Source organism: Nothobranchius furzeri, chromosome 17 (genome assembly GCF_043380555.1).
Source record: "Nothobranchius furzeri strain GRZ-AD chromosome 17, NfurGRZ-RIMD1, whole genome shotgun sequence".
In the NCBI taxonomy this organism is placed as follows: Eukaryota; Metazoa; Chordata; class Actinopteri; order Cyprinodontiformes; family Nothobranchiidae; genus Nothobranchius; species Nothobranchius furzeri.
Genome location: NC_091757.1, coordinates 50,448,880 through 50,464,071, shown reverse-complemented (window position 1 = coordinate 50,464,071; position 15,192 = coordinate 50,448,880). Strand labels below are relative to the sequence as shown.

At 40.9% G+C, this 15,192-nt stretch overlaps 1 protein-coding gene across 11 annotated transcripts in view; it reads left to right on the top strand.

The window, feature by feature from the left end:
- The window catches only part of pde4d (phosphodiesterase 4D, cAMP-specific), a 284,880-nt gene that overhangs the window by 247,303 nt on the left and 22,385 nt on the right, over positions 1 to 15,192 (top strand). For 10 of the 11 annotated variants that reach the window (XM_054731769.2, XM_054731770.2, XM_054731771.2 and 7 more), the window contains 5 exons: positions 6,859 to 7,050; positions 8,981 to 9,017; positions 9,098 to 9,174; positions 9,779 to 9,828; positions 14,003 to 14,115. In XM_054731769.2, coding sequence (XP_054587744.1) covers positions 6,859 to 7,050; positions 8,981 to 9,017; positions 9,098 to 9,174; positions 9,779 to 9,828; positions 14,003 to 14,115 — 469 coding nt within the window. Of the gene's footprint in view, positions 1 to 6,858; positions 7,051 to 8,980; positions 9,018 to 9,097; positions 9,175 to 9,778; positions 9,829 to 13,949; positions 14,116 to 15,192 lie in introns of all 11 variants that reach the window. The other variant, XM_054731779.2, reaches the window with a different exon arrangement.

Sequence of the window (15,192 nt, the reverse complement as noted above, 5' to 3'; positions counted from 1 at the left end):
CAAAAATTTGACTATTTAGCAAAAAATGGCATCATCTGAGTTATTTATCTTAATAACAACATGGAAATATTTGTCTTAAGCATCTCTTTTCAAATTTAGATTAATGCGTTCACATGCTTTGGTTCCACTTCTTGCGTTAGGCTAAATAACTCATTCACTGCCAGCCGTTCTCTGAGATGAAAGCCCCTGACGGCCAGCGTTTTTGAGCGTTTTTACTGTCATAGAATATTGTGCTCTATGATCATGAAAACACCAAAGCTACCAAAAGAAAGAGTAGACTCACTTCTTACATCATCAAGAATTAGCATGCTTCTAGCTTTGTGCTGTGGAGTTTCTAATGCTAACTGTTAGCTTCTAGTAGCCAAGATGTGCGCTCTGCTCCCTCCTGGATGCTAAATCGGCTAAGCTTTCCTCGTTTCACCCAAAATAGGCGACTCCATGAATGCTAGTTTACAGTGTGATGTAGATCCGTGGGGCTTTTCTAATTTGAGCATTTCCCCGCCTATTTTTTATTGGGGGCTAATGCAGGAACTAAGGATAGCACACTATTTTCACTTTCAGCCTTCCTGTGAAACTCCGTGACGTTAATATTTCAAAAATAACAAGTGCAAACAGTTTTCTTTAATGCTTAGCCTCTGTCCTCAGCAGGGGTGCCACTGTGGGCGCCATTAAGGTGAAGGTTTTTTTTAGCTGCTATTCCAATCTTTAAACCTCAGTATTAGTCATTTTCTAATACTTTTCTTCAAATCTGGATTTTCATGTCCATGCAAACCTTTTTGACTGGACCATAACATAATTTTTATGGGCTGTTAAGTTCAGTATTTTTTCAAAAGACACAATTTCTACATCAAATCCACTTTATTTTTGTGTTTTATTCTATTACATTTTTTTTTACTATAAATAAATGATAAGAAATTTTAGGATATTTTTCACGAGCTTTATAAAAAAACAAACGGACAGATTTTTGCCATTAAAAGCTTTAGTAATGATTCTTCTGGTTTAGTTTAGTCAAAGAAGACAAGAACACTCGGGTTAAATAAGAGGAACCTTTGAACCTTTAAAAAACCTTTGTGAAACAATTCCACGTGTCCTTTTAAAACCATCTGGGTGAGTCTATTCCTGAGCCTGTGTTAGCTTACCTTACAAGGTCTTTTCTGTCAGTGCTGGGTCAGTAAGCAGAGAAGTCCTCCAGCTTTGCTACCAGAAACAAGCTACAATCCCACAGCTGCCGTGTCATTATAAGCTTAAACTTCACAAACAAAACAATCTAAATAATTCTTACACAAGTGAAAAAAAAGAGAGAAACTTTGATTTTTCAACCAGCATCAAATAATTCAGGGTTGCTGTCTTAGGAACACCCAAAAACTTCACTGCATTTCAGCAAAAGCCATACTTGAACAGACGCTGAGTAATGGCACTCTTGACGAGTTTTTTTAAGTCATTTGTCAAGTGTTATTTATTTATTTAACACAAACATTCCTCGCAGTCTATTTTAATGCAAATTCTTCAACGCTTTGCCCTTCCTGCTCCTCTTCGTGTCCTCGGCTTTCTAAAATAAAACAAGTGTCATCTTCCCAGTTGGCTTCAGCACGCAGCGCCGTTCTGATCCACATTTATCTACACTTTATAAACACTGACTCCGAGTCTTTGTGGTGTTTCTCTAAATATGGACTCGGTTTTATTTTGGGCATGAATTTTGATGCCAGGTTTTTCACCCCAATACATTTTAACGCGTTCCTTCTGTCTAATTATTCGTACTAATTAATGTGTTAAAATCCCTAATATAAATGTACATATACCTGCATGGACGTAATTTTGGGGGGGGGGGACAGGGGGGACATGTCCCCCCCACATTTTCCAAAGTCAAGTTTTGACCCCTGCACTTTTTACCATCCAAAACAATATTACGCTATATTAAATTAACACTGGATGAGCTCTAGGACCAAGCGGAAAACAACCGTTTGTGTTGAAGTCTGTTTCCCATTAGAGCATACCGTAAAGATACCCCTCCCCCCTCCTCCCTCCCCCGTGTCCCCCCCACTTCTAAAGTGAAAATTACGTCCATGTATACCTGCACCTCAGAAGAAGAAAAAAAAAGCTGCCTAGTCATCAGACCCTGATGCTGTTTTGAAGTGAAGAAAAATTGCTAATTAATTTAGGAATTTTGTGCTTTTTTGTTTTGAAAGAGAAAAGAAAGAAAGGAGAGGAGGGATGAGCAAGAATGAGATGGGAGGCAGCAAAAACACTTATTCAACTCTCAGTCTAGCTGACTGTGCTGCTGGTTTTAGAGCAGTGTCAGTTGAAGTCATCTGAAAGATTTTTGAGGAAAACATCTGTGGAAAATCGTCCCTTCAGGGTGTTGTTTATGTTTATGTTTATTTATTTAGCAGACGCTTTTATCCAAAGCGACTTACCATTTATAACCTGTAGGGCATGTTGTGATCTGTGGGGGAAACCGGAGTACCCGGAGGAAACCCACGCATGCATGGGGAGAACACGCAACTCCACGCAGAAAGGCTGCAGCCGAGTTTCGAACCTGCAACCTTCGTGCTGCGAGGCAACAGTGCTAACCACTGCGCCACCATGCAGCCCAAGTAGTTTCTTGTTAATGACCATTCAAAGTAATACTATGTTCCTGTTAAACGTGTGACAATGTACAAAAAGTCGGTTTGAAATCAGCTTGTTGCAAACTCTATCCAAAGGAAATAAAATTCCAACAAAAAGTTTTCCTTTCCCATCGGATACTCAGCAGACGGGGGGATTTGGATCAGCATCAAACTCTCTCCGTCATCTCTTTAGTGTTTCCACTGATTTCCCTCTTTACACACTCTCTCTCTTTCTTAACATTTTTTTCTTTTAAATTGCAATTACTTATTCTTGCTCATTTTAACTATATTTTAAACATTTTCTAAGTGCTTTTTTATATTTTTACAATTTTTTATATTTTTTGTTTTTGTTTTTGTGAAGCGCCTCGTGATTTTTATCTTGAGAGGCGCTATAGAAATGATATTTTTTTCTTCTTCTTTGCCGACTAAATATATGTTTTGGAGCATTCTTTTTTCATTATATATATATATATATATATATATATATATATATATATATATATATATATATATATATATATATATATATATATATATAATTATTATTATTTTATTTTAATTTATTTATTGTTATTGTTTTTCTTCCCTTTTTTGTTATTCTGGCTTCAAAGACACTAAATTCCAGCATTTTTCCTGCGAGTGGGACTCACTTTATTTTCATTTCCACAGCATTGACTTTTCACAGCATGCCTTACTTCACGTGTTAAGTTTTAAAAAAGATTGTGTCAAGAAAATAAATACACAACTGTGATGTCAGCAGTGATGACATGCTGTTGGTACAAAAACTCGTGTTATCTTTAAGAGGGTGTGTCCACACACACACACATACACACACATGCACACACACGCAAAGGGGAGAGCAGAGTTGCATAGCAGATGTTTAGGCACGACCGAGTGCCGATTTTGACATTAGAGCAAGTGTGATAAGTTGTTAAGCATGTGCTATGTGTTACGTTTCATCGCTTTCACGCGTCTCTGTCGTCTTTGTCTCGGCCTTGTCCACACACAGGAAACACACACCCATGCACGTTTGTCTCACACAGCAGCTGCAGACCTGACCCGTGTGAGTAATGAAAACGTATGTGACACACGTGAGTCTGTGCGTCACACGTCCTGTAAAGAAACCAAGCTAATTTCGTTGTGTGCAAGGGTACGTGTGAGTTGAGTTTAAAAAGTCCATTTGAAAGAAAAGGATATCAGTTTGAGGAGAAAACACTTTACAAAAGAGCTTCTGTGTGTGTTTTCAAGGATGGTGAGGGCAATAGATCAGTCTTTTCCTCGTGGATACAGATGGATTATTCCAGCGTCAAAGCTCATTCCTGACATCCTGTGAGGTCACCGAGCAATGGCTGACTGTTTAGTCATTTATTTGTTTTAGAAAATATCCCTGGTATGCCTCGTTCAAAGAGGCTTTTTGTCCACAGAAACAGACTTTATACCGTAAATGTCACAAGTCATTGTACAAATAAATCAATGCATGTTCTGTAGAAACATGTTTTATTCTGTAAACTTTCTTTTTTACAAAATGTGGTTTTAACCTAACTTGTGTTCTCTTAACCATTTCTTACTTAAACAATTCTAAGAGTCAGCCCTACATCAGCAAAAGATTTGGTGTTTTCTTGGCTTTTAATTTCTGAACAAATCCATCCAGATTATTTACCGTAGGTAAATCCTACAGATGTCTCATTTCTTTTTGAAGTGGTGGTGAGGGAACTTGGATGAAAGCGTGATAAAAATCCTAAATTCAACAGGAACAGAAAGAGAGCCAATAGCCATGTTTTTCATTTGTTGGTACGTAGTGAATGCTACTTTTGTTGTTAAAGAGCAAGTCACCCCCAAATAAACTATTTTTTTCTGATAAACTATATAAATGTGTGTCTAATCGTGCTGCAGACACATGTCGTCAATAATTTGGCACTTTAGTGCATTTTAGTTAAAATTTAAAATTTCTACCTGAAACTGTCAGTGTTGTACCGTTGTCAGGTAAAAACTCGTCACTGCATTTGAATTTAAATCTGACATCGCCATTGGCTAAGAGGTATGCTATGATGTAAACTGGTAGATTATGATGTCACAATGTCGTGAGTGTGTGTATTTGTTAGCAGCTCCACCCTCTCCGTCTGCTAGGCAACAGCATTTGTTGCATTTTTCAAACATGAAGTGGGAGTGAAGTACGCTTCTTGTAAGGGGTGACTTGCTCTTTAAAGAGCAAGTCACCCCCAAATAAACATTTTTTTGCTGATAAACTAAATAAATGAGTGTCTAATCGTGCTGCAGACAAGTGTAGTCAATAAGTTGGCACTTCAGTGCAACTTAGTTAAAATTTAAATATTCTGCCTAAAACTGGCAGTGTTGTGCCGTTGTCAGGTAAAAACTCTGCACTGTATTTTAAATTAAATCTGCCACCGCTATTGGCTAAGAGGTATGCTATGATGTAAACTGGTACATTATGATGTCACAATGCTGTTGTGAGCCTGTGTGTGTGTGTATTTGTTAGCAGCTCCTCCTTCTCGGTCTGCCAGGCAACAGCATTTGTTGCATTTTTCAAACATGAAGTGGGAGTGGAGTTAGACTCTGGTAGGGGTTGACTTGCTCTTTAAAGAGCAAGTCAACCCCTACCAGAGTCTAACTCCACTCCTGCTTTATGTTTGAAAAATGCAACACATGCTGTTGCCTGGCAGACCGAGAGGGCGGAGCCGCTAACAAATACACACACACTCAGGCTCACGACAGCATTGTGACATCATAATGTACCAGTTTACATCATATCATACTTCTTAGCCAATAGCGGTGGCAGATTTAAATTAAAATACAGTGCAGAGTTTTTACCTGACAACGGCACAACACTGCCAGTTTTAGGCAGAATATTTAAATTTGAACTAAGATGCACTGAAGTGCCAAATTATTGACGACACGTGTCTGCAGCACGATTAGACACTCGTTTATTTAGTTTATCAGCAAAAAAAAAGTTTATTTGGGGGTGACTTGCTCTTTAAAGAGCAAATCAACCCCTGCCAGAGTCTAACTCCACTCCCACTTCATGTTTGAAAAATGCAACAAATGCTGTTGCCTAGCAGACCGAGAGGGCGGAGCTGCTAACAAATACACACACACACACAGGCTCACAACAGCATTGTGACATCATAATGTACCAGATGACATCATAGCATACCTCTTAGCCAATAGCGGTGGCAGATTTAAATTAGAATACAGTGCAGAGTTTTTACCTGACAACGGCGCAACGCTGCCAGTTTTAGGCAGAATATTTAAATTTTAACTAAGATGCACTGAAGTGCCAAATTATTGACGACATGTGTCTGCAGCACGATTAGACACTCGTTTATTTAGTTTATCAGCAAAAAAAAGTTTATTTGGGGGTGACTTGCTCTTTAAGATGTACACGAGTCAGGCAGACACTCACTCTTCCATGTGCGCAAACATTCCAGAAACATTAACTCACGGGAAAGATCTCATTCTGGTTATATTATAACTAACATTGGATTAAAATGTGCCTCTGTTCCCTCTGTGACGATGACGACGATGATACACAGGGGACGTCACTCCCGTGTGTTTTACGTATCGTGCTAGTGGGAATCCTGCGCTGACCTTAGCAACCACCCCAGACCAGATTATGGGATTACACACTGGCCCTGACAGCGAGGCAGATATCCCTGCAGATATGCATTAGTCATCATCACCTGGGTGAACAATCACCTTAGAGACAAAGGAGCTCATCGTCACATCCCAGCAGGAAAGGGTGTTGCAGGTTTAGAGACTCCACTCAGCTGTGAGTCAGTAGCATTACTCCAGCAGAGGGTATTCCCTGTGGCTCTAAGCAGAGTTGGGTAAAATCATGAGACGGATGCAGACGGGTTTAACCTCCTGGGACCCAAACTGTTACAAATATTTAAATAAAAAAAAATTCATTAAATAAAAATGTTGTCAAATATCCTAAAAAATCAAAGACAACTTACACATTTTTCAAATGAAAGTCATAAAGTGTCTATAAATATAACAAAAAGGTCAAGTAGAAGAGAATAAAATTTTAAAGTGCAAGGAGCCGATGTCCACGTATGTGGACACAGAAGGGCCCTAGGAGGTTAAATGTAGCTGGAAATGTTGGTGGTCTAAGGTTTTTCCAGTTTTCTCAGACTTGTTTTATGTAAATTAGCTTTACTTGCCAAATGCAGCCAGCCACCAAAATGCTTGACTAATTCTTGCCTGCATTTCTCTTTTTCTCGTCCCTGTGCAGTTTCGATGTGGACAATGGCACGTCATCAGGTCGAAGCCCCCTTGATCCGATGGCCAGTCCGGGCTCGGGCCTCATCCTGCAGGCCAATTTCGTCCACAGCCAACGGAGAGAGTCGTTCCTCTACCGCTCGGACAGTGACTACGACCTCTCCCCCAAGTCCATGTCTAGAAACTCCTCCATAGCCAGCGACATGTGAGTGCCTAATAAAGACTAATCAAATACAGCTGAATGGATTCCTGTTGGTACCTTCTCTACAGCCTTCATCAGTTTTTTTGACTGAGTCACAGCTGGATGTTTTTAGGACTAGATTTCAACGTTAGAAAAAGTGTGCAAGACCAGCACAAGGTTGTGTGAAGTCACATAAATCAGCAGGCATGTCCAGTAGAAAGAAAAAGATTAGTGAAGGACTGGAGCTTTACTATTTATGATTTTTATTTAATTTTCTTAGAACATCTGCTTTTCTTGTTTTGCTTTTTTTTAACAAGTAAACAACAGGAACTATGAGATTCAAGTCACTAGTCATCAGTTCAGCCAGAAGTCATCAGTTCTTACTCTAAATTTTCATTTGTTAAGGGGATTTGCAACTTTTTAATATCTTTTAATCATTTTCTTGAGCCAGTATGTGCTCAAGTAAGTCAAGCTGACATACCTGGCGCTGCAGTCTCCTTCCAGTACGTTTCCTGTATGTTTTAGATCATGAACACAGCTGATGTCTTTAATTTGGTGAAGAAACACTCCTGTAGACCCCAATGAAGGCTGGGGAGATGTTTCAGCTGTTAGATTAAGGTGTTAAAAAGACGAGCGCACAGCAATTATATAAGTTTAGCTTTTGGTTCTACAAACGGACACTAGGGGGTGCTAAAAGCAAGACAACACTGCCTAGTCTCCCTTTAAAGCTGTGCTAAGTGATAAATGCATTTTGCATTGCTGGCGTCTTCCAAGGCATGTTTAAAGGTGCATTAAGTAGGAATTTGACAGTGCAATAATCACAAAACGGACGTCCCAGTCATAAAGAAAGGTTGCATTGAAACAGATTTCCTTCTCAGCTTCAGATTTCCTTTCCAGTTTCTCTCCTTTTGACAAAGCCAAAGACGGATGTAGCCATTGTTTATAATCTGTTCCCCTGGGGGGGGGGGGGGGGGTACCAAGTCTACGACAGCATTTGTAATCGGATGGCAAAAAGCAGCAGCGTTGTGGAAAGAATGGAAGGCAGTAAAAGAAGAGGCCAGGAAGTTATTTCTCGTAGCCTTAAGGAGAAAGTTAAAGGCTAACGCGCTAAGGTTTAGCTAACAATGCTAACAGTGAATTGGAAAAAATTAGTCAGCTCAAAGAGTATCTGAAGCTACTTATTTTGCAGTTACCAACAACTCAGTATTACAGTGAACTGTATTCATCTACATACCATCTTCTGGCATTATCCGTAAACTCGTGATTGGGAAGGGGGTGTCACTGAGAGCAGACTTGTGGACTGCAGGGTGCAAATTTGACCACAGGATGTCATTCTTACATCATGCACCTTTAAGTGTCGCCTGTCAGGGAAATGTATGTTCCTCAACCACATACTCTAACAGGAAATGGCCGTAAATAAAAAGGAAATAAGTTTTCCCCAAAGAAAAGGGGACTGCGAGAGATGAGGGAGGCAGCTTGAAACGTGGTGACTCTGTGAGGGATGTTGATGCAGGTGCAAAACAGTGTGCATGTTTAACCTCATGCTGCAACACAATATTGAGAATGGCTCTTCGCCAAATTAGCTAACGTCCACAAAGACGCATTCGGCAGGGAGACCCTGCGTCCACATACACGAGCATTGGCTTCTTGCACTAGAATATTTTATTCCCTTCAATTTAGACCCCCTTTTTTAAATTATTTAGAAAAATTCGATATTGTATTTAAGTTAAAAATATGTTTTATTTCATTTGTTTTTTCTAGGAAACCTGTGAATATTTTTATTTTATTTTACATCATACCAAATAAAACTTCGGGCCTCAGGAGGTTAAATCACTTCAGTTCCAGTGCATTCACCTGAAACGTTTACTTGCCAGAGCAAAAGCACACCCTTCTGTTGTCAAACATCGTGTAGATCTGCATCTAACATGCACCTACATCTGTTTGTCTCTTCCAGCCATGGTGACGATATGATTGTAACACCATTTGCACAGGTAAGCCCCATCCTAATGCTGTATATTGTAATAAAATGATAATTACATGAGTCAGCCTTAATTTGTCATGTCTGCTTCAGGTTCTTGCAAGTTTAAGAACCGTCCGAAACAACTTTGGTGCATTAACTAATCTACAGCAAGACAGAACATCCAATAAGTAAGTTTCCAACGCGTCCAGTCCTGCAGTACATGTTTTTGTCTTCTAAAAGCTGAAGGATTAAGGAACATCTAGCAGCTTATTTGTAGATTGTAAGAATGTGAGCACCTGGTGCTTCATCCTTCTTGTCTAAACCAATAGTAAACAGTAGCTCCTAAAACTGTAATGCCTCCCCTCCTTTTAGAGCCAGTTTGATCATTCTAGGATGATGTAGATGGGTAACAGCAGATTCCACTGAAGAGAACCCGAGCTTTCTGCATGCAATCGTAACATGAAGTCACAATATTCTCATTCAGTTTTCTAACACTCTGTAGCTGCAGCAGTATCCAAATAGCTTATTAGAATATATGACTTTGATATTTGACGGAGATGTGCTGCTAAACACAATCAGTATTTTTGAGATTATTCCCATTTTGCTCACGTTAATTCAGTACAACTCTCTTCCTGCCCTCTGCTGGTTTAAAGTGGTACTGCAGTAACTGTTGCTGACTGCTACCTGCCACAAGGCTTCACATATGTGCAAATAAGCAAAGGAAAATAAATCAGGGCTTAACTGAGTTGAAAAGAAATGTCTGAGCGTGTTTTTGTTTTTTTTTCATAACAGGAGATCACCCATGTGTAACCCACCACCCATCACCAAAACCACCTTCACAGGTACAGGACATGTGAATTATCCGTGTTGTGATAGCTTGTGCCTGAGTTCTAGCAACAATCTTAGCTGATATGGACATGCATGTGGCGTGTTGAGGGACTGTTTAATACATTGTTCTTCTGACTGCTAATTTAGAATAAAAGCTAAAAATGTGTGCTGCATTAAAATTTAGTTTTTGTAATTTTGATGCTTTACGTTCAGAACTGAAGCAGTATAGCTTAAACGCTCCTAAAGTATTCCAAAACATTTTTTTGGTTTGATTCCTGCTTTGGAATATTCCAAAATTTAGACAAATCATTTGAAATGGAAATGTGTGGAAGGACCTAAATGCAGATGGGAATGCAGGAAACCGGTTCCGGGTGCCAACAAACTTTGACGACTTGAACAGGAGCTCAAAACTGGCATTAGAATATTTAACTCAGGTGAAAAAGGATTCGACAATAAGCCAAATGAATCAAGAGTTTAGTCGCAGACTGAAGAACAGGTGTGCTAATCAGTAATGGTGACCGAGTGGAGGACGACAAGGAACAGGCAAAAACCAACAAGAAGATGCATGTTAAATGAAACTAAAGAAATGCTCAACTAATTTACGTGGTGGTTAAAAATGTTCATTAATTCAGAGAATATTTTAAAACAAAAGCTTGATTTGCTGAAGTCATGTGCATTTTGCCCGTCAGGTGCTAGTTCGTTTCATAGCCTACAAAAACATTCATGGTGAGTTTGGCTGCATGTGCAGAGTTGTGCATAAACACATTTCACATATGCATGCTCAAACTCTTAAAACTATCAAACAGAAGATTCATGTATTACACAATAAAGCAGCCATGTTTTGCACCATGCAGCTCCTATCCGATATCAGCTTGCAGGCTTGAGAAGACGAGAGAAGACTGTGAGGCGTTTTTATTACTGTAATTATATCCTGAATCACTACACAAACCTAGTTTAGACATAGATTTGATTAGATGTGTTATAATAAATATATATGGTTTTAGTTAGAGACGGGTGACAATTTTGCACAATTAAATCAAGTATTTAACAAGGTAAATATGAGTCACGGTTTTTACTTTTTTCCACCAAATGAATAAAATGTAAGAGAATGAAATCGTAGATTTGTGTAACGTGAGGAAGTATGGGTTTCTGTGCCAAAGGTCGTATTTGCCCGGCTGGGTATTTGAGCATAAGGGAACAGGGTTAGGGTTTCAGCTGTTGGAGGGACAGGTGCTAGCTGGGTTAGCTAAACTTGTTTCGAACTAGTCTCTAAAGAACAAACCATCCCAACACACACGACCTGTCCGGTCTACGGTGAGTGTGTTTGTTGAGGACATGACACACACACTGCCTGGATGATAGAATAGACTTGCCCTCGACACTCCGCAGCCGTTTCAGCGGCTGTAATCTAGCTGGTGTTTATTATAGAGAATATCCAACCATTGCATAACTTGTTCCTCTGTGGTGTTATCGTAACTTCGTAACCACACACACTTTTAAAATCACAACATACGCACAGAAAGTAATTTTATTTAAAAATATATATATAAAGAAATCTGTTACAAATGCAAATAATTTTAAAAAAGTCACTCACTCAACCAGCTTTTCTTCCACGTTTAGATCATGTTCTGATGAGACATGTTCTAAGTAAGAAACAAAGTCGATCCATAACCTGCGCATGCACGCAGGCCTGGTGACATTGTGCTATATTTAGAACACAATCATACTGGTGCATAGCCATTATGGGCCCTGCTATGAAGTGGTGACAGCTGTGAGTCGTGAGCATCGTTACATTAAGAGTGTTGACTGATATGCAAAGCCTTACTGACTCAGCAACAAGTCATGTTAAAGCAATAAAATATTATAATTAACATTATTACGTTTGTTTAGGACAATAAAAGCTGCATTGGAGATTGCCTATTCGCTTTTGCTGCTTGGAGGTGGATTTTTTTTATTATATGGAGGAAAAATTTTATTTGGCATCTAAAACTAATGCTGATAAAATTATTTAAATAGATGCTCGTTGGATCTAAACAGAACTTACAGTATATTCAGACTTATTCCACTTGCATCGTGGCAGAGGAAGTAATTCCAAAATAATAATAATCTCAAAAATTCTCAAAACTACCATTTTGTGAAGTTTTTTTTAATGAGAGTTAGATAAATTAGCAGGTTTTTTTTCTATTATATCACTATACTTTTCACTTTTTTTACATTCTGGTTAGTTCAAATAAGATTACAATTCATGCAAACTAAATATTTGTTTTGTTTATTCCAGAAAATATGATTTTCCAAAAAATGAAGCCATCTGGTCCTGCTATACGTAAAGTGATTGGCCTCCAATTCATCAGTGTTTTTTTTTCTACAGATGCATTATTTCTTCCTCCCCCTCCTGCCATCTTTTCCCGCTCACGGTCCAAGTTCACCGTCAGGCGGTTCCGGTACACAGTTTGGCTGCAGCCCTGCGTCTGTGCAGCAGAGTGGCCTCTCCGAGCGCCGGTGTCTGATGTCGCACTAAGCATGAGAAGAATGCCATTGACGTCAGTGCAGTTGCTGTCAGAAAGAGTAGCACCCGAGCCAATGACACCACGCACAGGGGAGAGAGAGAGACAGAGACACAGAAAAGGAGACTGAAAGACAGAAAAAAGAGACAAAAAGAGGCAGGAGGAAGGATGATCCGCAGAGGAGACGGAAAGGTGTGGGAGAGGAAGGGAGTGAGGGTGAAATTTCTTAGGTGGGGACAAAAAAGTGACTTTTTTCAGCATTGTTTGGGTTAATAGATGAATAAGGAAGCTCAATTTATAAAATCACATCAGAAATCAAACAGATGTGTTCTTTTTACAAATAATAATGTAAGAAGTTCCACGTAAAAGCAGATAAACTGAGGTCCTACGTACGTTTCGGTCAGCCATTGTTTAATTACAGCTAAACTATCAAATTGCAATTAAAGCTTGTGTTTCCCAGGTTAGTCCAAGCATCAGTAGTAATTGGCATCTGACAAGGTGACTCTTTGAAACTGCAGACATGCCTCCTTCAAAGTCAACGTGAAGGAAAACGGAGGCTGTCTGATTCGGGCTGGCGACGCCGCCGTGCTACCATCCTCACCATGTTGCCGACCACCTCTCTGTTTTGGTGTTATTAGTATGCTGAGCACATATTATCATGCATGCACACACAGCAGCGGGAGTTCAGAGCTGTGGCTCCTCTTTCTCTGTTTATCCATTCCACGTTTTGGATGTCTCCCCTTCCCCATCCACGGCGCAGTCCTCTCAGGCTTTAGGTACAGCTTGGGGAGAGCAGCACGCTTGGCTACCAGGGACGCCGAAGCAACAGCATCCCACCCACACCCCCCTCGGTTCACTAGCATCTATAGGACATACTCTCTGACTCACACAGGAACTGTCTTGCACCCCTTAGCTTCCTGGATGGATTGTTTTTTTTTAACTGGGAGAAGGGCTGAGCAGACCAGATCATGATGTGTTATGGTTAGCTATTCGTCCGATGTGAGTGTGCATGTGTGTCTGTTTGCCTCTGAGTGTGCATGCTTGGACCATGCCAGGGTGCTGTAAACAAGCCCACGCCTGGTCGCTGCTGGACGGCATGCACATGGATGTTGACTGGTTCTGAGCTGCTGACTGGATCCTCCGTCCCTGCCTCCTCTCCATCCAGCCTGTGGCAGACATGGGCCCGCTAAGCAGACTGCTGTTCATCCTGCTACATGACTGGAATTACAGATAGAGAACACCCTATACAGCTCACTGTGATAGGCGTGCTGTGTATGGGTGCTCGTTTTGGTCCGCCGTGTCCTCTCCTGTCTGGGTTAGACATCTGGACCGTGGCGGCTGTTTGACATCCATCACCTGCTCCTAAGGATTCTGTCGGACTTTTATTCCAAAAGGAGGAATCCAGGATTTAAACTCGAACCTCCGTTGGAGCTTTGCTTGACTCAGGAGGAGTTAGGAGGCTTTGCTTTTGCTGAACTGTGGTCTGGCATACAGGACAAGAAGGGCCCCACTCCCAGGCCCTCACAGCTGGCTCACCCGTTCAGTATGAAGAGTCGCCCATGTGTTTACTCGGGGTATCCCAGCTTAGCTGTGTGTGGGGTGGGAGACCCCGGGCCCAGGCCGTCCAATAGCCCTCTGAAGCGGGCCCTTACTGACCCTTTGCCCTCCTGTCTTGCCCCTGCAGAGGAGGCCTACCAGAAACTGGCCACTGAGACCCTGGAGGAGCTGGACTGGTGCCTGGACCAGCTGGAGACGCTGCAGACGAGACACTCGGTCAGCGAGATGGCCTCGAACAAGGTGAGAAAGGTCTTCAGCGTCACTTTTAGAAACTTCCAGGGCAGGATCTGTTGATTGTTCTTTTCTTTTTTTTAAACCCAAAATCACCTGACTCTTACCGTTTAAATGACTAATTGAAACCTGAAGAAGTTGCTCCACGGTTCTCAGGACGTGTGACTGAACTTTGGTTTGAGTTTGACGCCTAATCTAGCATTGAGTGTTAAAAGGGACTCCTGGTTTTCTCGCTGAACTTTGCTTGTGCTCAAGTTGCACTTTTACAAACATCTGTAGGCTGCCTGCCAAAGGCTAGGTCTTCAAATCTATAACCAGCATCCACTACAGCAAAGCGCGTCTGGATGGAGACGGCAGTGGATTTGCTTTTTGGGTCTGCACCATTTCCATCAAATGCACAATCAGTCCGCACCTGCATCTTTACATCAGGCTGTGCTTGTTGGAAGTACAGATCGTCCGACATTTACGGGGTCCTACGTTGTAGTGTGCTCCTTCAGAAGCAACCACCATGTCTGTCAGGCTCATGCTAATGTTTAGCCCAACTTTATAAACGCAGAAGAGAACAGGAAGCTCTGGTACACCACGGCCTGTTGATTTAATTGATTGTATTACATGTTGTACAGTATAACAGTAACTAAATACTACCTCCTCTCTGTGTGGCCCTCTCTGGTGACTGACTGTCCATGTCCACACCAAGCTGTTTGAGTTGTTTTCATGTGTATTAGTAACAGCATCGTCATGCAGGCAAGGACTTAAGTTATGAGCATGCTCATTTACCCCCTGTGTGTGTGTGTGTGTGTGTGTGTGTGTGTGTGTGTGTGTGTGTGTGTGTGTGTGTGTGTGTGTGGAGGCTACTGCGTCGCTCAGAATGCTGATGAGCTGTAGGCTCAAGTATTGTCACAAACCATGAGGCCACACGGAGAGGGATGAACTGAGAGGAGATGGCGGGAGGACATGCAGACAAAAGACTCACACTAATGTTCTCCTCTTGTACGTCTTCTTCATTTGAGAAAGTATTTATAAAAAAAACTAACAACAAAGATGAATAGAACATGCTCTAACTCACCATTGCCCATCAGCACTATC